The 23,887-nt window shown below is 37.0% G+C and overlaps 1 protein-coding gene across 1 annotated transcript; it reads left to right on the top strand.

Moving 5' to 3' along the window:
• Positions 1-22,642: 22,642 nt before the first annotated feature.
• LOC149266335 (uncharacterized) lies at positions 22,643-23,032 on the top strand. Its single transcript, XM_089407937.1, has one exon. The coding sequence runs from the start codon at positions 22,643-22,645 to the stop codon at positions 23,030-23,032; it is 390 nt and encodes a 129-aa protein (XP_089264063.1).
• Positions 23,033-23,887: the final 855 nt, after the last annotated feature.

Genomic DNA, 23,887 nt, shown 5'->3' with positions numbered 1-23,887 from the left:
TCCTGGTGGAACACACCCTGATAACCTGGGTGGGGTATGCTCTGCGAGAGACAATGATGAGGGTGTCTATACATCATTGGTCTCGTTAGCATTGAGCTCAGATCTTGTGCAGAGATAGAGCTATTAGTCAAGGCCTTTCGATGTGACAATAATGGCTGATATGATGCTAAACAAATGGTTAACAATATGACTCTTCTTATGAGAATTCTTCAGACTGAGAATGTCCAATTACCATTATGAATACCTCCCTAGTTAAGAGGGAGTGTTGAAAAGTATAACTAGGTTAGGTATTCATAATGACATGTGTAATTGTGATTTTATGTAATTGATGTAAAGAAGAAAATAAAATTATTTTTGTAATACTTGAATCATGTGTTTCATGATCAAGGACTTTTATTTTAGTTAAGGTTCCCATTGTAAGCCTTTAGGTTTTTCATCAAGTCATAAAATTCTATTGAGTCAATATCATGTATGGAAGACCCTTATTGAGCATGTTACATATTTGTATGAGTCATTTAAAAGAATAAAAAGGCCCTCCAAGGCCAAGCTCAAGCACCTCCTACAAGTCAGCTTCAAGAAGGACTAATGGAACCTCACCAAAGGGCATGTCGTCCTAGATTTTTGTCAATTCGGCTTATATTAATGGGAAGACCAATATAAATAGATAGCTTGACTCTCATTTGAAGCCAAGAAATTTGGTCAAGAACAAGTCTGCAACAAGAAGTGTGAATATCACTTAGGAAGAAGCCTCATCACCAGCGAAGAGAGGAAAGGAAGATCAAAGACTTTAGCATTATTTTTGGGTTTGTTTTGGGTTAAGTACACTCCACATGTGCGAAGTATAGGTGTTTTCTATTGTAGTAGGAGCCAAGGTATTGAAGACACTATCGAAGGTTAAACCAAGAAGAAAGTCAAGTTAAGAATCAAGTTGAGTTAAGGAGGAATAGTTTCCATCTCAAAGCGAAAAAGTTTGAGAGATAATATTACAACTATGGTTTCTGAATTAGAGCCAAAAGTTGCAGGCCTAAATCAAGGGGTCGAAACATTAGGGGAATTTTGAGGTCTAAAATGGGCTTCCTAAGGAAATTATAAAATAATAATGGAAATAATAAAATAAGATTAGATTACATCATCAAATTTTAGAGGGAAAAAAGGAAAAACTACTTTTTTCAACTCGTATTTTCAACTTATCTCCCTATGGGTTTACTCAAATTTTGAGTGGGAACACTTGTTAGATGCAAAATTTGATTCCTCATCCAAGGAGTACCCATGTTTCATACTTTTGATGAACCCTGCTACACAAAAAATGAGAAATACATGAAAAACATTATCGGATGAAGAATAAAATTCTGCATCCAACGAGTGTTCCCGCTCGAAATCTGAGTAAACCCATAGGGAGATAAGTTGAAAATACGAGTTGAAAAAGTAGTTTTATTATTTTTTGATATTTTTACTCTTTTACTCCAAAAATGGTGAATCATCCCCCATTGTTGACATCATGATCTTGAATCCTATTTGTTCTTATAAAGTTTATTTTGGTTGTACATTTTTCTTAGGAGGCCCATTTTAGACCTCAAAATTCCTTTAATGCTTTGAAGGATAGCCGGTAAGGAGGAAGAAGCAAGGGGTTTGACTATCGTTGACTCAAGGAAGAATAATTTCGTAAGGAAGCCTTATGACTTCGTTTTGGAGAGGCAAATAGGTCAAGTGTCTTGGTATTGATATTCATCAATTGAAGTCTCTATAAGAAGAAGAATTCATTTGGGTTTTCCTCTCAAGTGGGAGAGGTTTTGGCTCTCGCTGATAGCCTACATTTTGTGTCTCTTGTCTCTTTATTGTCTATGTTTTGGTAGTTGTTTGGTGAAGAAGAACACTATAATAATCTAACTAAAAAAAAGATCCTAATATATTGAAGTAAAAGGCATTCACAAGTAGTTATCATTAATAGAGAAATCACCTAATCTTGAGGCCCTAGATTTCTCAACATGAACCTCAGAACTTGTCATTGATAACCTTCTTTAAGCATGAAACATGGAAAATTGGATGTACTTGAGAAGATCTAGACAACTCCAATTTGTATGCTATAGTACCAATCTTTTACAACAACTTGTAAGTACCATAGTACTTGGGTGATAATTTATTATCCTTCTTAGCTTGCTTGAGGGAAATTTGTTTGTATGGTTGTAGCCATGAAAATACCCAATTGCCTACATCAAAACTTCTTTCGCTGCAATATTGATATGCATGTTGTTTCATTTGATTCTGCGCTAGAGTAAGGTTATCCTTTCAGAGTTGGAGAACTTGTTGTTGATGCTTGATGTGATATTCCACTACTTGAACCTTAGAATTTTATTTTAAAGATGATGTGATGGACGTTGGATGATATCCATAAAGTGCCATTAATGGGGTCATTTTTGTTGCACTATGGAAGGAAGTGTTATTTCACTAGTCAACCAGAGGTAACCACTTAACCCATTGCATTTGTTTATAAGAGAAAAGGAAACGAAGATAGCCTTCCAAACATGTGTTCGCTATCTCATTTTTCTCATCAAATTGAGGATGATAAGATGAACTATGAGCTAATTGAGTACCAAGGCAAGAAAGTAATTCCGTCCAAAAATTTCCAGTGAAAATGGGATCCCTATCACTTACAATAATCTTTGGGTTTCCATGTAGCTTTTGAATTCTTTCCATAAATGCAGTAGCAAATGCACTGGATTTAAAAGGATGAGATAATGCACAAAAGTGTGAATACTTGATAACTCCATCAACTACCAACACGATGGCACTCTTTCCTTTAGACCTAGGTAAACCTGTGATAAAATCCATTGAGACTTCCTCCCAAGGCTGACTTGGAATGGCTAAAGGTTGTAATAGACCTAGGGTCTTAATTGTCTCAATTTTATTTTGTTGGCAAACCAAACATTCTGCCACAAACTTTTGAATATCATATTTTGGGTCATCCCAAAAAAAAAATCTTCTTGACCTTGTGGTATGTTTTTAAAAATCTTGATTGCCCTCCTAAAGGAGAGGTGTGCAATTCCAAAAGAATCTTTTGTTTGAGTTAGGAATTCTTACATAAATATAAGCAATCTTTGTACCATAATGAGTCATTTTTCCAGACAAATGTATTTGATGTATTGGGATCTTGTTGCAACTTTTGAATGAGTATCCACACCTCTTCGTCATTCTTCCATTCCTCCCTTGCTTCATTTATCCAATCAAGTTGGATAATAGAAATGGCATAGAGAAATGCTTCCACATCCTCATCCCTTCTTGAGAGTGCATTTGCAACAACATTTTTCTTCCCTTTTTTGTAGATGATTTCAGTCATAACCCAACATATTAGTGACCCATTTTTGTTGCTCTTCTGAAGATAATCTTTGTTCCAAAAAGTATTTAATATTATCATGATCTGTTTTTACCTTGAAGTGTCTTCCCATTAGGTAAAGGAACCATTGCTTTAGGGCATGTAGTATTTCCAACATTTCCTTCTCATAAATAGATTTGTGTAAATACTTTCCCTTGATTGGACGACTTTTAAAGAAATGGGTCTTCCTTCTTGCATTAAAACATCACCGATTCTATTTCCTGGTGCATCACATTTCACCATAAATGTTTTTGTGAAGTCTAAAGTAGCTAAAATCAGAGCTTGGAACATTGCCTCTTTAAGATGTTCAAAGAAATTAGTTCTTCTGAAGTCCAAAAAATTACATCTTTCTTCAGTAATGTTGTTAGAGGTGTTGTTATTTTCCCATAATTCTTAACAAACTTGTGATAATACCTTGTTAACCCGAGAAGTCCTCGAAGATGCTCTAATACCAAATGTTATGTAGTAAGATCACAAACAGAAGAAAATATAGATCAACGGCTTGAAAATTAGCCTCTTCGAGGGGACAACCTCCTTTACATCACATAAATGAACAATTCTTGGATGGTTCAAATGATAAGATCTCCTTGGTATATATTGGAGTATAAGGGGTCAAAATATAATCAGAGCCTACATAACAATAATAATATAAGGGCACAAAAATAACAATAATGGGCTTCTATGGGGCACAACAATAATGATATGGGGGCTACATGGACACAACAATAACAATAAGAGGGCTACACTAGTATTATAGGTACCTAACAAACATTCAAGGTACCTTTTTTTTTTTAAGACAACTCCCTCTTAATCCATGCATTCACTTTGACTACTTCATCTTGCAATCAACCCTTTATAGAAAAACCAGCTCCTTAAACTTGAGCTACATGATCATTTTTCCACAACAACCATGCCCAAGAGCTAGGGCTTCTTTCAAATGTAATGATAAGAGTTAAGATTAGGGTTTCCTCATTCATCCTTTTGCAAGGGTCAATATCCAACTTCCTAGAACCTGCCAATCTATCACAATTGCAGGTTCTACAAGAATTCATAAGTTAGTTACAAATTTTAATAATTATTGACCATATGCCTTCTATGGAGATTTACCAATGTCTTAGTTCACATGAGAGGGTGCTCCTATTTCTTCAATACATCCTTATGCATCCTTTCAGACCCTAATATTCCAACAACTCTACAATAAATTAATCAAGAGCATATATCTAAGCAGGGAAACCTTAACAAAAATTCTTGCCTAGATCTTGAACAATGAAAAACAAAACATATATCTTGTTAACTTTATTAGTCCATACTTACAATCCTTTTCTTTAGCATATGTAAGTCATATTCTTCCATCAAATAAGCCTTCAGAATTTTTGTTATGAAACTAGCTCACAAAAAGATAGAAAAGATAGATCAATGCCTTAGAATTCAGCCTCTTCGAGTGGGCAACCTCCTTTACATTACACAAATGAACAATTCTTGGATGATACAAATGACAAGACCTCCTTTCTATATATAGGAGTCTAAGGGGTCATAATATAATAAGAGTCCACATAAAAATAATAATGTAAGGGAATAATAATATAATGAGGGGGTTGTACTAATAACAATAAGGGGTTACACTAGTAGTATTGGGACCTAGCATGCCCCTCTCCTTCAAAAAGTGTTGTCCTCAATGCTTGAGTAGTTCTTGATGCTTCTGTATAAAATTCTTGTCCTCCCATGTGGAATCTTCAGTGGGTAAGTTCTTCCACTTGATGAGATACTCTGAAATTGATCGATTTCGTAGCTATCGGGTTCTTGTTTCTGTGATTGCTCCAGGTTCCAATATGATTTTTCCTTCCTCGTCAAGTTCCGACAATATTGTTTGAACTGGGACCTTATGCAACTTTTGAATGAGTGGCCACACTTCTTCGTCCTTTTTTCATTCATCCCTTGCTTCATTTATCCAATCTAGTTGGATAATAGAAATAACAAAAAACAATGCTTCCACATCCTCATCCTTTCTTGAGAGGACATCTGCAACAACATTTTTCTTTCCTTTTTTGTAGATGATTTCAAAGTAATAACCCAACATCTTTGTGACCCATTTTTTATGTTCTTCTAAAGATAATATTTGTTCTAAAAAGTATTTAAGACTATCATGATTTTTTTTACCTTGAAGTGTCTTCCCATTAGGTAAGGTCACCATTTCTTAAGTGCATGTAGTATTTCCAACATTTCTTTCTCATAAATAGCTTGCTTGAGATGTAGCCGTAAAAATACCCAATCGCCTATATCAAAAATTCTTTCACTGCGATGTTGATATTCCTGTTGTTTCATTCGATTCTGCACCAAAGTGGCGTTATCCTTTAAAAGTTGGAGAACTTGTTGTTGATGCTCGATGTGATCTTTCACTGCTTGAATATTTTTCTTCTTGATATGTCCTTCTATCTTGAGAGTTTCAGGAGTGGTAATTTCTTCCAATGCATTACAAGATATGGTCAGATTCACTTCTTGATGCTCGATGTGATCTTTCACTTCTCGAACATTTTTCTTCTTGATATGTACTTCTATCTTGATAGTTTGAGGAGTGGTAATTCCGGCAAATGCATTACAAGATATGGTCAGATTCATTTCTTCTTTCTCGATGTGATCTTTCTCTTCTTGAACCTTTTTCTTCTTGATATGTCCTTCTATCTTGAGAGTTTGAGGAGTGGTAATTCTTGCCAATGCTTTACGAGATATGGTCAGATTCATTTCTTCCTTCTCTGCGGTTGGTTCCTGGTGTATATCCTCTTCTTTTGATGTTTCTTGATCCTTTTATTCCTCCTCTTCACAAACAATGTAAAATAATTTCTTCTCAACACACTTATGACCTTTAATGTATTTGCTATCACAATTGTAACAAAGTCTTTTTGCTCTTTTTTCTTCCAATTGTTGTGTTGTCAACCTTGTAGGTTGTGGAAGGCTAGGAGAAACAACACTTCCATCTTTATAGTTATGAGGGGTAGAATTCCTTGTTGCCATAATTTTACTTTCCACTGTTCTTGCGAACCTGAATGCCTTCTCCAATGAATCAGGTTCCCAAAGACGAACCTCATGTTGAATGTTATCCTTTAAAGTCCCTATGAAGACATCAATCCTCTACTTCTCTGGAATATCATTTTCTCTTATATTCAATTTTTGAAAGTCCTCAATGTGCTCTTCCATTGAACACTTTTGATTGAGATTTATCAATTGCCTAAAGAAGGTGTTTCTCTTTGTATCCTCATAATGTGCTATCATTTCCTCCATGAAAATTGTCCACGTAACAAGTGGTTTACAAGAACAAATCCCTTTATACCATAAAAATTGATTCAGTTCTAAATATGAAGATGCAATATGTACCTTTTGTAACAATCGCACCTCATGTAGATCAAAATATTTCTCTGTCTGTAGTATGCAATTTATCGGATCCTTGCCATCAAACTTCCTCATATTGCCTTTTCTTGATTTTAGGAGCTCAACATTGAAATGACTGTAACTCTGTAATTTTGGATCTTCCAATTTTGAAATTGCGACCTGCAGTAGCCCTTTGCGTCCTCTTTCCAATGCCACCAGTCTGATCGAAATTGGATTCTCTAAGAAAGAGTTATGCACAATCTCCCAAGATGACCTGATTATATATCTTTTCAGAAGATCGAACTTGTATGAAGTGCCACGTGTCACTGTTTTGACCTTCGAATCTAAAAACTATACACAACAAACTACAATTCATCCTCGTTTTGTATCTTCTTATGAAATTTCAATTGGATTCTCAGAGAGAAAGTTATGACGATTTTCCCAAGGTCACCTGCTTAAGATGTAATTCGAGAGTCTGCAAAACCCTAACTTCCTCAGATCATATATCTGAAAATATAGTGAGACAAGATCTGAAATTTGGACCCGAGGTTCAGATCGCTTTCTTATCAAATGTTTTTTTTTTTTAGCTTGTAGAGAACAAGTTATAGTGAAACTTCCATAATGACCTATTTTAGATGAAATTTGGAGCTTGTAAAAACTCTAACTTCCTCAGATCATATCTCCGAAAATATAGCGATACAAGATCTAAAATTTAGACCCAAGGTTCAACGAGATTTTGTCTCAAATGGGTTTGTTTTTTAGCTTCTGAAACGTCGCAGAAAAAAGTTATAGCGAAAATGCCATGATGGCTAGTTTGGAGAAGCAAAACCCTAGAATTCAAAGCTCTGATACCAAATGTTATGAAACCAACTCACAAAAAGATAGAAAATATAGATCAACACCTTAGAATTCAGCCTCTTTGAAGGGACAACCTCCTTTACATTACACAAATGAACAATTCTTGGATGATACAAATGACAAGACCTACTTTCTATATAGGAGTCTAAGGGGTCATAATATAATCAAAGCCGACATAACAATAATAATGTAAGGGCACAATAATATAATAAGGGAGTTCTACTAATAACAATAAGGGGTTACACTAGTATATAGGGACCTAACACTTTAACCAATGAACCACACAAATTCCTTCAAGTTGCAAGAAACATTCTTTTACCTAGTTCACCTAGATTGAACATATAAAGGCATAGCAAGATGATATTCCAAAAATCATAGGACCCTCTTTTATTATAACATGGTCAACTTTAGATCATAATGGGCAGCAACCTTCCTATATTCCAGGTTGTAATGTGCCATAGTTTCTCACATTCATTATGTCTTTAGGGCTTACATTGTCACGTAATATAAAACCTTCAATTTTGCACCATGAATAAATCTTGAATCTTTGTTAATCAATAGGTCTAGCAAAAGAGAGGAGCATGGTCTCTTATAATACATCTCTCTCATGAAATGCCAACAATGCCTTTTAATGGAGCAAAGGATGCAGTTTCATTTATTGATCTCTCTCTTGTATGATAGAGTTTAAAAAGTAATAATACAATCTTACTTGACCTCCATTTCTAATGCTAGATCATAATTTATTTAAGATGTTTAATGGAAATTTCAGGTCGACTTTAGGACTTGTCAAAGAGATATGTGCTTGGTAGAGAGATTTTCCTATGGTTGACAGTGATTTCCCTCAAGTCAACAAGTCATGCTTGTCAAAAAAAGTTCTGAAACATATACGATCCTTATTATACTTCAAAGTATCTTGAATAATTTCAAGAGATATAATAATGTGTCCCATATAGGTCGTTTAAAAGCATATCAACCATTATCATTAGTATACATAAGGCTTCAATCATAAATGTAAAGCAATAGGTCTCAAAACTTGTGAAGGAAAGCCTTAGACGTATGGTGTACCCTTTGTGTTATTACTTTGGTCTGATCATACCTCAAAAATAGTCTCGAGCTAGAACAAATTTTCATATAACTCATCTACAACATTCATATATGATTTATAACTGAAGAAACTTAGGACTCCATAATGTTATCTCTAGCTAAGATGAGCATCACATGACAAGCTTTGAGATATCCCTCACACAAGATAAATCTCTTGAATTCAGGGTTTCTCATCACCACTAGATTTCAACCTTAGATAAATTCATATGAATGCCCCAAAGTGAAGATATGTAAGGAACCAAATAAAAAATCGAAGAGCTTGGATGCCACAGATCAAACATTCAGGGAGGAAATGTTGCATGTATCTTGTGATCAAATTTCCAACATGTGATGAGCCTTCTCAAGATCACATGAATTCCATAGCGTATTAAGGAAATTTGTAGACGTGTTAAATAGAAATTTCCATCAAAAAGGTAAGGTGCCTCAAATCGCAAGAGTTTTAATGCCTTAAGACCATAAACCTCTTCATAAACTTAGTGTTAAGGAGCAAAGGTATGACGCCATAGAACACGGCCTAGATTGTGGCCCCCACTATAGGGTTCAGATGATATTTATCTTCCCTTCATATTTGGATGCTAAATCTCAAAATTAATCCACTTTACACACAAGGATCTTTCGGCCTTGTATCACAGAGAACCTTACACAACATACAAGAGTTTGAATCTTTGATTCAAGGGATGTTTATAGGTGTAGACCTCTGTGGATAAAAGATTCCTTCAACTTGCTTCATGTTAGATTCGAATGCCCAAACTTTTATGCCTCAGGTAGATCGAATATTATATGTGACTAGTGCCTTCATGATTGTTCTTCAATGCCAAGAGTCAATGCCTTCATGATTGGTCCTAATCTACCCCCCAACTCTGATACCATGTTGATTTTGCTAGGGCATTATTAGAGAAAATTTTCTTACGCAGATAATAGCTTCAAACAATCATGATTAGCATTAACATTTTACATCATCAAAAATTATAAATAAATCTATTCATAAGCATGAAATAATAGTAAGAAAAATCACAGTACAAACAACAAGAAATCATGACATTAGGGACACAAAAGTTAGGCTTGAAGCTAAGGAAAAACCTACAAGGGGAAAACCCATAAATCTTTCCTTATGCGACAGAGAGAGAGTTCCAAATTCATCAATACATCATAATTAACCATACCATGATAATAACCAAGAACATGATTAGGTAGCATGACAAAATATAGATTCATGAAATTTCGGCCCTCCTGTAATTTCGCAGGATTAGAGATAGATGAGATAAGTTTTATGTGAAAATGAGGAGAGGTAATATCCTTTATATAGCCTTCAATAGGGGCTTAAATTGGTGCCTCTTAGGGGCCCAAACAACCTAAATAAAAGTGTGGTTGACTTTGAAAATTTTGGAGGTAATAATAAAATTTGAAGTTTCAATTTCTTTTCAAGATGAAAATACCAACCATGGCTACCATAATTTCCAACAGAATCTCATGTTTTCTTGTTCCAAGAACTATATATGGGGTACAACCTTCCATCTAATAAATGGTTAAAAGAAAGAAAAAGCAAGAATTGGAGAGATTTTTGTGGAGGTGTATTTTTTGGAGTGACATACCTTTGAGTGTTGCAACGACCAATTTTTTCTTCTAGTGAATATTTGAAGATGTCACTAGTGTTGTGGAGGTATAAATCCCCTACCTATGAGGAATTGTAGGTCCAATCCTTCAGGTAGAAAATGATGATATCAACACTATATTGGAGGATCTAAGGAAATCATGGGAGGCCACTAGATGCATATGATATTATTGAATGTTTGAATGAATGGTACGGGAAATACCTTCACTAATTTCTTGGCACATTTTCCCATGGGTTTAATTTATATTAAATCCATTTATGCATTGGGGAAAGTTTTGTGTGATTGTTGGATGAGTTTATCTAAGATATGGATGCACAACATGTGCAATTGGTAACAAATAATGCAACTAATTATGTGGTTGATGAAAAGCTTCTAATGGAGAGGCACCCCACAATATTCTAGACTACATTTATTGCTCCTTGCAATGAATTGATGCAAAAGGATGTGGGAAAAATCTCCTTTATTAAGGAGTTTATTGATCAAAGCAAGAGTATCGAAAAGTACATATATAACCATCCATTTTTTCTTCGCCTCCTAAGGAAATTCACAAGAAATAGGGAGATGTGTATTCTACAATTACAATTTTTACAACAACTTCATTTCTCTTTAGCATCCACACCATTATCAATTTTAGATGAAGGATATGTTCTTTTTTCATGAGTGGCATGGTTGTGCATTTAGCACAAGACACGATGGGAGAACCATTGCTAAACTAGCATACACTAATTCCTTTTCAGAAGGAGTGGAGGAAGTGTGCATGGTTAGCAAACATTTAGTTAAGGTTTTTGGCTTGGTTAATGGGGATAATCGTGTAATGAGCTACTTTTATAAGGCCATGAATAGGGCTAAGGAAGTTATCAAATTTTATTATTTGGGAAGGGTACCCTTGAACATGAAAAATATTTGATGATCTAAAATTTTATTGATCATTGATATTGGGATGCTCCATTGTCCCATTCTTGCAATGATGCTTATTCTCAACCCTACCCTTTTTTTCTCATGTAATTTTTATTGTGACGGTAAGGTTATGGAAGGGTTTCTTACATGTATTCAAAGGATGGTACTTGATAAAAAATCTTGCAAAGCCATTAATTGTGAGATGGAGATGCATAGGAAAGCCAATAGACTATTTAGCTTTCACATTATTTTCCAAGAAAAGGGGATTTTAATTCAAAGCCATTAAAATTTAGAATTTTGATTACATGTTTTACTTGAAAGTGGAATTATGTTTCTTTATTTCCTATTTGATATTGTAATGAAATTTAATTAAATATGTTTTCCTCTGATTTGTTACATTGATCTAGGTCTGGGTGTGAAGAAGGACCTTTCCAAGACCTTTTACTTTCGTGATGTGTTAAAATTGCTTTTAAAATAACATTAACAAATACAGTTGCAAACTTCAAGGAAGAGGAACATAACAATCATCAGCACATGAAAACAAAAGCCATTGATAACGAAGTTCGTCTAGGAGGGACTACGTCTCCGGGCCCCGGTGTCAAGATGGTGTAGGCCGCTGCATTATGTGTTGTCAATAAAGATGATGTACACAGAGATGATGTCTCGATCATACAAGGAAGAATGCCCTCACGCAAGAGTGGCTCTAAGAGATGTTCCACAGCTAGAACTCTCAATCAAAAGACTCCTATCAGTATGACACAAAACAAGCATGGTGCGCATCCCGCCAACATGGCACAAAAGGGATGTCAAAGCAAAACACATGCATGGCAACATCAAGAGTATCCCAACAACATACAACAAGGGATCTCAAAGCATAACATAAAGAGTTATGACAGAAAGTACATCACATAGAAAGATTTTGCATAACATAAAGCAAGGAATCATGACAACATGAAATAAACAAGATCCTGCATCAATCATCAATCATGGATATGTACAACATAATGCAGAAATAAGAAGTACATGAACACATCATATACCTCACCACCAAGGGCCATTTGAAGCAAAGGCTATCAAAGTGCTGAAGTTTGCTGAAACATCGATCACAAGAAGACTGTTCGCACATGAAGATGGGAATCTGCACTAGCACTTAGAAAAGTGATTGAAAGAATAAATGAGAGAAAGACAAATCTGAATACACCATCAGATTTGTGGCATCGAGTAGTGCTGAAACGACTGTCCAAAATCTGAATTCTGAGAATTTGAAAATTCGGAGCTCAAGGAATCTTTTAGATTCCCTCGGGATTCCTCAAAGATTCTGTTTCAGGTATGAGCTGAAAATCTGCTGCTCAGATGTCAAATCTGATTTCACCATTAGGATCCCTGCGAAAAACCATGAAAAACAAGTATAAACTCGACCATATTCTGACAAAGTGAAATTTTACCTCTGTGGGAAAATTTCATGGCTCATGGTTTCGCTCCCTGTTTTCGCTGAAATCATGGTTCCGCGTGCATTCTGGAAATGACTAGAAGATGCAGAACTCAAATTGAAAAATGGATAGCACCATCGTGTTCGTGGCGACGAGAAGTGTAAAATCCATATAAAATTTGTCAATTTCTGAGAAGTTGAAAATTTTGCCCTCCTGCAAAATTCATAATCCCTGCATTAAAAAATTATTACACTGCCTCGATTTGCATCCCAGCGCCTGTCTCAAAATTCGTGCAGTTCTTCTCCTCCTCCTACTCTGGGTACATGACTGGGTTTATATAAAAATCTAAAATGGAGTTACCATTGAGGCAGCTTGGGGTAGTGGTTGAGGGAGGTTAGGAGGTCAAATCCTACTCCTCCACAAATATATTTTTACAGTTTTCCCAACCAACATACATAATAACATATGTTTTTTTTGAAATCAAACCCAACTGTATCATATATATTCAAACTATTTGTTGGGTAGCCGTCCGCCATTTAGGCGGCCCGCACCCATTCCCACACACCATACGACATTATGTTATAACCATAAGTTAACGCTGGCCTGACATGAGGGCCGCGCTTGAACATGGTGGATGGCTTTGTTACGTTGTGGGTTTTGTTATATATATATTTTATATATTAACTCTTTTTGAACTAACAACCTTCCACGTTGTTTTAATATTTGAAATTTGTTATAACAAAAGTGATTTTGCTATATAGTTTTAGTTTTAATATATATATATATTATAATATATATTGACTTTTTCCCAACTTTAGTTAATATATCAAATTTATTTGGTTGGGTATGGTTTATATAGTTAATTTGATAACTATATTAAACCATTTTTGTTATATGGTTGTTTAATCCAAAAATGATTTTTGTTGCTTGTGCAGGTTTAGGAGGCCACTGGAGGGATGCCAAGTGTCAAGCTGCCATGTGGGTCTCACGTGCTGACTAGGATGCCATGTGGTGCACTGTGGCCCCATTTTTCCTCTGCCATACCAGTCTTTGAAGAGCTATATCTTTTGCATACGAGCTCGGATTGACAAACCGTTCACGCCACCGCAATCAGGAAGACGAGCTTTACGATAATGTCCTGGGTCGAAGTCATTCCGATGACTTTGATTTTTTATCATCCCTGAGTCCTCCTTGTCTTGTGTGTGTTCCTGAAGATCCACATGGATCATACATAGATGTTTGGTGGATAACTTATGGTGTAAAAACATTACTTTGATGAAAATTTGCTGCCTCGGTGCTAAGCCAAACATGTAGTGTTTCAAGGTGTGAGAACAATTATAGTATATTTAAAAAAACATTGAAAGAACCACAATAGGTCAAAACTTAGCAATTACAAGTGTTATGGTCCTTTAAAATATTTATGACCCTCATGACTCACTAAATTTCTTATGACCATCTTACAAGTTAATGTTATAGTGCCTAAATGATATGATTAATGCCCACTACAATCTTTGAATGTGGGTGATGTAGCTTGAGATAATACTTGGTGTGGATGTCATTTCCTTGGCAAAAATTAACATAATGCCTCAATAAAGGGTGGTACAATATTCCTAATATGGAGGAGGCACTTGAGTGGTTAGAGGAGGAGTAGAAGAAACAAAAAACATACACGGGGCAAAGACGATGATCCAAAAATGTTATAGGAGGAGGACGAATTTGACTTTGAGGAGGGTGATGCAGCAACCTCAACTCTATTTTATACATAGTGTGTCACACATACACCCTCTAGTGATTGTGAAACATATGATATAGGACCTTGCAATGACAAACAAGCCATTACCTTTTCCCATAAAATGGGGGAGACAAAATCAATAGTTGGCTACCAGAATTGTCATCATAAATGAATCATGACAATTAGATACATTTATATATATTTGATGTCATTTTGTAATGGTTATAAAGTTTTAAGTGCTTTAATTGGTCATATATCAATAGTCAATGTTGACACTAATGTATCTTTCAACAACCATTGCATCATGTATATTAGTGTGTTTTCCGTATTTATATGCTAGTGTGCTCATTTAATGTTGTTGTTGGTTCATATATTAAAACAAAATGAAAAAATGAATTAATTTTGTATCTTTAATGGTTGCAACAATTTGTCAATTTTCATTGATGTTTACGTTATTTGGACCCTTGGCAATTTTTTTCAATGTTGATTTTTTCATCAATGATCCAAACAACCTAAAATGCCAAACCAATGAGTTATATCTTCATCAAGGGTTTGGTGTAGTAGATCAGATCCTTATACGAATGCACCACTTGATGTGCACTATAAATTGTATCAAAAATGTCATCTTGAAGATTCCTGTCATAAATTGTTACTCATGCTAGCTTTCAATCCCTTGAGGACAAGTAAGCAAGACTTCAAGACACAACTCTATGTATGACAACCATTGCATATAATGTTCTTCTATATTAGGTCTACCCAAATGTAAGTAGCCCTATTAAATAATGTAAAGAGACACATTGAGGTCATTATGTTCAATGATTAAGGCTCCATAAACTCCTTAGAAATCCATTGTGTAGAGGTCCAAAGATAGAAATACTACTAGTATTTTTGAGAAATCTATAATGTATTATTCTTGTATTGAGGGCAATGCAAGACTTAGTAAAAACACAACCCTAGAGAAATATTACTATAAAGAAAAAACAAGAAGATAGTAGTATGTTTTGAAGAAAGGGGAAAACCTTAGGAAGGATTAACCTTGTAAAGAGAGTAAAATCCTCAGAGACACCCAAGGAAATCTAGAAAAAGAGGACAACCCTTCTATAGGGATAAAACCCCAAAAGGAGAGAATTGAGCATGCAACGTCATAGTTGATGACAATAAAAATTTTGACCAATTGTTGAATTGAACATTGAAATAGATGATCCAAACAAACTTTTGGATTAGTTGCGATGGTGAGTCGTTAAAGGTGGATTAAACTCTCAAAAATCCTAATCAAGGGATGATCCAAGAAGCCTAGATCTATACCTCTTAGGCAATATCTCTAGTAAAAAATATTTGGATTACATGTAGAAAAAAATAAACATGTAAACCCTAGTTTCATCGCCTTAGTGCAACATCATGGGTAAAAAAATTTCAAAATCGATGTTGAAAAATCATAGATGGAAACCCTAATTTCATAATGGAATTGTGATGATATCAACCAAAAATCTCAAAACTATGATTGGAAAATCATATTTAGAAGCACTAATTCCATAATTACAAAAAGTGATACCATTAGCCAAAAGTATAGTTTTTGACTTGACGAGAACTATGACCTTGAAGCAGAGACTCTAGTCTTCTAAACCCATATTTTTAGTAATAAAAAATACCAAACTGAACCTTCGTTTCGAACAAGGATGCTATTCTTTGCAACTTCTTTTTCGATGTTAAAATTACTACATTTTGCAACCATAGTTTTAATAGCATTGTTTTTTTATCAACAAAAACCTTAAAATTAACACTTGAATTGAAAAGTGGTGTGAACAACAACACTATTTTTCATTTTTGAGGTTAAAATTACTTCTTATTTGAGACACCTAGGCTTGACAATTGTTATCATTGCAACCAAAACCTTAAAATCAACCTCTGATTCAAAAAGTGGTTTTCTCTTTTATAAAATGATAAATTGCATTTTTTTTTTTTGAAATTATGGCTTTGACAATTTGTACCTTTAGAACTATAATCTTAAGATGAATGATGGAATAAAAACAGATGTTATCAGTAGCGTATTTTTTTCTTTTTATTTATTTTTTAACTATAACATTTTAAAAATCATAATATAAAAAACTGGTACCATTATAATATAAAAAAAGGGAGAGAACTCAACGAGAAAAAATATGATTTCTTTTTAAATAACAGTTAAAAATAAACACCCATGGGGCATAGAATAGATAGTTACAGGGTGTTTTGTTAAGGCACTTGGTGGTGAAAAGGTAATTTGTTCGAAACTCTATGGGAAAAAATCCAGTCATGCTAAGGGATGGTGTGGCCCAAGCCGAGTGCAATCCCTGGGTAATTTTGACGGCTTAGATGCCCCTATGTTACAGTCACTCAAGCCACAAGTTAGGTGTGCCAATAATCTCAGGAATCACATTACCCAACAAACAAACAAAAAACATTTTAGATAAAAAGAAAGAGAACAATAATAAAAAATTGAACATGACAACTTTTTAAATCTTTTAGAAGGGGGAAAAAATAATATATATAAATAAATAAATAAATAATTTGAAAAGAGGCATATATAAAAACACAACGCTTTGAAATTGTTTTTATTTCTATTTTTTTAAATGCATTATTATTTTTATTTTTAATATCACCATCTTTTTCTTTTTTCTATATAGGTTCTTTTCACTCTTTTTTTTTTTTTTTTAATTCTTAATATCATTGGTATATGTTATTTTTTAACCTTTTTTAAGGCGAGGGTTTTTGAAACACTAGGGTTTGCAATGGAAAGGCCGAAAGAGGAACAACAGGGGAGATAAGGGCAGAGGACGAACAACCGGAAAGCAAGAAAATAAACAGTGGTGCAAAAGGGAGATAGGGAGGCTCACAAAGCTAGAAGGAGCTGAAAGGAGCCATGGTCGGGGATCCAGGGAGGGGAGAGGTCCCCTCCTACAAAAATGTAACAGCGGGAGAAAAAAGCGGAAGCGGACCACGAAGGGAACCAGGGGGAGAGAGTAGGGAGGCGCCGATGATGGGAAACCAATGGCAAGCAAGACTAGGAGGCAGTTGCCTTCACAAATCCCTAAAAAAGCCGAGGTTTGTGATCTCGAACAACAAACTCGAAGAGTATAGATGTTTTATGAGAGACCACGCCTTGATATGTAAATTTATAGGGTTCTGGCCGGTTGAAAAGGACCTGGCAAGGTGGATACAACAAAGATGGAAGCCGAAAGGTCATATCGACCTAAAGCTCGGGGCAAAGGGATTTTTTACAGTGATATTTGCTAACCTAGAAGACAAGGAAAGAATCTTTGAAGGAGGACCGTATTTCATGAACAACACAGGTCTATTCATGAGACACTGGGAGGACAGTTACAACCCTGATCAAGAAAAGATGCTGGCAGCACCGGTCTGGGTCCGTCTGTTTGGCCTACCAATAGAGTTCTGGGACCCCGAAATCCTGGAGGGGATAGGCAATACGATAGGGTATTTTGTCAAAGTATCGGAATCAACGAGGGAGATACACATCCTATGCAAGGATATGCATATATATGAACATATCAGACCCCCTGCCAGAATACATAGAGCTGGAATATCATGACGAAGTATGGCAACAACCAATGGATTATGAACATATACCGTTCAAGTGTAGAAGGTGCCACGAATACGGACATCTCTTTAAACAATGCCCTCTGAACGCTGGGGAAGACATAGAAAGGAAAGCAGAAGCAGAAAAAAGAAGGACAGAAGGAACAGAAGGAGCGGAGGAGGGTTTCCAGGAAGTCCAAAGAAAAAGGAGGCCCGGGAAAGAGATGGCAAGAAAACTACAAACCCCTAAATCTGTATCGGTCGAATGTCAAAATAAGTTCAGTATATTACAGGAAGAAGAAAGAGAGACAGAAAAGGAAGGAAATGCAGAAGAACCCATGGATTCGAATAAAGACATAAAGGAAACAGACCCAAATCAAGGAAACCTTGGAAAAGAAGGGATAGAGGAGAATGCAGACACAGAACAAACACAGATGGAGATTGACCCACAAAAGGAGAATGGAAATGAAGAGGAGCGAGTCATGAAAAGGTTGTTACAGGATTGGAGGAACCTGGATGAGAGGTTCATACCAGAAGAGCAAAAACAATTATACAAGGAAATGTTTCAAAAATACAAGGAGAAGAAGGAAGCACTTATGACAAGTCCTATGGAGCAAACAGGAACACAGGAAACACAGAGTATAGGAATGGGTAGTTCTGGCAAAGGAAGTAGAAAAAGAGGAAGGCGGCCAATGAGCGAAACTATACAGGTGGTAGGGGAGACCCTGGTGAATTTAGGAAGAGTCATACCTCTGTCAGAGGTATTTCAACAACATCCAAAAAGTTATAAATGATTGTAACAAGCTGGAACATCAGAGGCCTCAACAGTATTGGGAAACAAAGATATCTGAGGGAAAGAGTGAAGAAAGACAAACCTAGCATAATGATAATACAAGAGACAAAGATTAATGGCCAAAAATTAGAAGAGATAGTGAAAAAATATAAAATTCAATATGAAGTTATGGCCCAAGATGCGACCGGTACAGCTGGAGGATTGGCAATCCTATGGAATCCAGAAGAGGTGCAAGTCAAAGATTGGGCCAGTCTCCCTAGAATCCTCTTAGGCTCATTCAGACTGATAGGGTCCTCAGAGTGGGTGCTCATCACGAGAGTTTATGGCCCGCATATTCCAAGGGAACGCAAAAATTTCCTGAAGGACATGCAAATTATCCGCAGAATTTTCCCTGGGACCCCATGGATGGTAGGAGGATACTTTAATATGATTAAAGCCCTAGGAGAAAAGAAACGAGGAAAAAGTAAACTAGATCAAGACATGGAGGCTTTTAGTGAAATGATAACAGAGCAAGGATTGGTAGATATTATGACAACAAATGGAGTTTACACATGGAATAATCGTAGGGGAGGCAGAAATCAGATAGCATCAAGACTGGATAGATTCTTAGTTTCATAGTAGATCTTAAATAGGGATGTATTTGTAGAGGCAAAAATTCTACCAGCCATGGGTTCAGACCATTTGCCTATAAGACTGGAAATAGATATAAAAAAATACCCCCACAAACGCCCTTTTAGGTTCGAGGCTTTCTGGCTCAGGAATAACCAGTTCATAACGAAAGTAGAGGATTGGTGGACCAAAAGTCAACAAAGAGGAAGAAATAAGATGCACACCTTCCAGCTAAAGCTCAAGGAACTCAAAGGGAAAATAAAAAAATGGAACAAGGAAGAATTTGGGAACATTTGTATGGAGAAGCAGAGACTAGAGCGAAAAATGGAAGAATTACAACAGAATATCATAACAGAAGGACGAAATGAAGAAAAGAGCAGAGAAGAAGGAATACTGATCAGTCAAGTAGAAGAAAGGAGAAAACAGGAAGAAATCCTATGGAGACAAAAGTCCAGGGTAAATTGGCTGCGGGAAGGAGAAAGGAACACCAAGTTTTTCCACCAAGCAATGGTTCAACACAGGCAAAGGAACAAAATCTTCTCCATTCTAAACAGGGAAGGGTAAAGAGTAACAGAACATGAAGAAATGGAACAAGTTTTAGTAGATTATCACAAGGATGTGCTGACAGAACCAAGGGTCAATAGAGACGAGGCTATAGGAAGAATTTGTAGTGAAATCCCCAAGATGGTAACCGAAGAACAGAACAGAGTGCTGATGAGAGCAACAACACTAGAAGAAATAGAGGAAATAGTAAAAGGAATGAAGAAAAATAAGGCACCAGGACTAGATGGTTTCATGGCATAATTTTACCAAGCAAGTTGGCATTTCCTGGGACAAGATATTTTGGAAGTTGTAGAGGAGTCGCGAAGACAGCAAAAGGTATGGCCAAGTCTTAACTCTACCCTTTTTACTCTTATCCCTAAATCGGCTAAATCTGAGAACGCCCAAGGGTTTCGCCCAATAGCCCTTTGTAATGTTATTTATAAAATTATTGCAACTCTGATAGCTAAAAGATTAAAACCTATCCTTGTGAACATTATATCCCCGGAACAAACCGGTTTCGTTGAAGGAAGACAAATCCTCGATGGGCTAGTGGTAGCCCAGGAGGTGATTCATTCTCTAAAACAAAAAAAGGAGAAAGGAATGATGATAAAGCTGGATTTATCAAAAGCCTATGACCGCCTCAATTGGAACTTCCTCAAGGCAATGCTCAGGGCTTTCGGTTTCAGTAATAGATGGATTGAATGGATATATAACATGGTATCAATGCCAAACTTTTCTATCCTATTGAATGGTACTCCCACCTCGACTTTTAATGCCACCAAAGGTTTAAGACAGGGGGATCCCTTGTCCCCTTTTTTGTTTATTATGGTGGCAGATGGTCTTGGAAGATACATTAAAAAAGAGATAAGGGAAAGAAAGATAAAGGGACTTCAGTTATGGGGAAATAACATGCCTATCACCCACCAACAGTTCGTAGACGATATCATGTTATTCTGTGAGGTATCATTAAAGGAAGTAAAACGAGTGAAAAAGATCCTGGATCTGTTCATGGAAGCTTCAGGGATGGAAATCAACAAAGAAAAGTCATGCACGTTCATCTTCAACACCCCAGAACTGATTAAATCTCACTTGACCAGAACTTTGGGCTTTAGAACCGGAGAGTTTCCTACAAAATATTTGGGGAACCATCTAACTCTAAACCCTTCAAGAGTATCAAATTGGTTTCAAATTATAGACAAACTTAAGAAAATATTGGGAAATTGGTCCTTCAGAGCGCTAAATATAGCAGGACGATTGGTACTCTTGAAATCAATTCTCTAGGCCATCCCAATTTACCCTCTATCGGTGATGGCAACCCCCAAAGGAGCTTGCGCTAAAATGAAGGAAATTTTTGGAAAATTCCTGTGGGGAGGACCCAAGCAGGAAAGGAAATGGGCCCTAGTGTCGTGGAAAGGCATATCGAAACAAAAAGAAAAAGGAGGACTGGGCCTCAGGGACCCAGGAACTCTAAATCAAGTCTTGGGGGCAAAACTATGGTGGAGGTGGATGAGAGGAGGACAAGATATATGGAAACAAATATGGACTCAAAAATATAGCATGCCCTCAACAACAAAAGGCATCCTTAGAGTGGAAGAAGTGCCAAAAGGATCCTCAATCTGGGACCTAGCAAGCCAAAACAGGGAGCTCATAAACAAATTTTCCTTCTGGGAAATCAGGAGCGGAAGTACAGCTCAATTCTGGGAGGAGGCATGGCAGCAAAGGGATAGAATGGCCGATATTCAAAACATACAGAACACTTACCAGAAGGCAACAAGGATGGGATTAAAGCTGGTTAAAGATTACTGGAAAGAAGATGAGGCAGATGAAACTTGGCGGATCTGGAGAAAACCTGAAGAATGGGACGAAAATATTGATGAAGTTCAGAAAGAGACCCTAACAAAAGAGATGGATGTAAGAAGAATCAAGAACAGCACGAGACCAGATATACTCAGATGGGGAAAATCTACAAAAGGGACCTTTACTGTCAGGGAAGCATATTATCTAGCTACTCGGCAAGAAGGAGAAGAGGAAGACATAGATTGGAAACAAATATGGAGGAATAAATGGTGGCCGAAAGTAACAATTTTTGCTTGGTTAGTAGGGAAAGAGAGAATCCTGACGTGGGACAAGCTGCAAAAAAGAGGTTTTCAAGGTCCCCCCAGATGCAGCCTTTGTAAACAAGAGAACGAGACCCAAGAGCACCTCCTGAATTCCTGTCCTTATGCCCAGTTCCAATGGGATGAGGTAAGGAACCTCTTTGGAAAATCTAACAGAGATCCGAATGACATAAAGAAGACCATATGCCAATGGGGAAAAGGCCAATTTTCATGTTCCATAGTAAAGAGAGTATGGAGCTTAGCTATAGGATTTGTCATATGGTTTTTGTGGAAAGAACGAAATCAAAGGATATTTCGAGATAAAAATAATCCACCTGGGAAGACTTGGGAAAAAATTCAAAGAGCAATAAGAGAAACCATTCTAGCCGAGAACTGGGAGGAGGAGGAATGGAACACAAATCCGGAGGAGAAAAGAATCTTAGCCAGACTTAATATAGAATACAACATGATCTATCCCTGGAAGGAAAGACACCAAAGAATGCAGATACAAAGCCAGGTATAGTTCAAATATCCAGGGGAAAACTTCATTAAATTGAACTTCGACGGGGCTTCAAAAGGAAACCCAGGCCTTGCGGGCTTTGGGGGCATCTTTAGAGATAGTATAGGCCACACCAGATGGGTGTACGCAGACAAAGGAGGCATAATGACCAACAATGAAGCAGAAATGATGGCCGTATACCAAGGTATTAAAATAGCAATAAGAAATGGATATAGGAACCTGGAGATTGAAGGAGACTCGCAGATTGTAACCGGAATGCTTAGGAAACTTGACAATGGGAAAGACTGGGAACAGGTGGCCAAGAGCTGGAGGACGGTAGGGTTAATTCAAGACATGGCTATCATCCTGAAGCGTATCAATTACAAAATCATCAGCCATGTAAAGAGAGAAGGAAACAAAGCTGCAGACTTTCTGGAAAATTGGGGATGCAAAGAAGGTAAAGTGGATAGCATATGGCCAACAGTCATGAACAAAGCGGTATGGGAAATGCTCAACCTAATAATCACTCAGGATAATGAACTCGCAATGCAATAAGGAGAAGGGGAAGGAACCCCCGATCGGGGTGGTTAATATGATGAGATGGGAAGGCAGTAAAAGGACGAGGGGTGGCAATTATGAGCCACCTTACAGCAGGAGATTGCGGTAGGTGGATGTTAAGTTAGGTAGACTGGGCATCATGTTAAATTGTAGCAGGAGGAATAATCTCAAGCTCAGAGGTGGTGGAGGTGACGGAGGAACAGTGATGGGACAAGGGCTAGGACGCACAAGGGAAAGCCGAGAAGGAGTGGGCTATTATGGTGAGTGCAGGCGGCAGAGAAAGGCGGTACAATAGATCAGAAGAGGTCGGCAGGTGAGCGGGAGTGGATACGGGTGGAGGCATAAGGGCAAGCATGAAAGGAGCGTCCTCGAGGTGAACGGAGGTAGGAAAGAAAAGGTGATAGACGGAGCAGGAGAAACCACACAGGGTCGACCTCCGGGGTTGGGGAAAACTCAGAGCAAGAAAATTGAGGACGGAATGAAGAGGACTGTAATGCCGGGGAACAGGGGAGGAAGACCTTCGCGAGCAGAAGGCACTAAGCCAGATCAATGGGAAGGAGAGGAACAGACCCGGGCAAACATAGAAGAGATATATGACCTGGAACGGGATAGTCAACAGCAGGTAAGAAAAAGCGATAGAGGTAAAGGGAGAATTCTGGAGAAAACAAGACAAGCAACAGAGGATATAGGAGAAAGGAAAGTCAGGGGCCGAGAAGAGGAAGCCGACATGGGAGCACCAACCAAAGAATTAGGACAGGGAAGCGGGGTAAGGGAATACAATGCAGGTAGAGCAGGACGAGGAAGGGGCCACAGAGGGAGAAGAGGACGGTGGCAAGCTGGTCATTAGGAACA

This window comes from Pinus tabuliformis, chromosome 6 (genome assembly GCF_031772625.1).
Source record: "Pinus tabuliformis cultivar Carrire ecotype Pingquan chromosome 6, CPIR1, whole genome shotgun sequence".
Classification (NCBI taxonomy): Eukaryota; Viridiplantae; Streptophyta; class Pinopsida; order Pinales; family Pinaceae; genus Pinus; species Pinus tabuliformis.
This window is presented reverse-complemented; position numbering and strand designations above follow the sequence as displayed.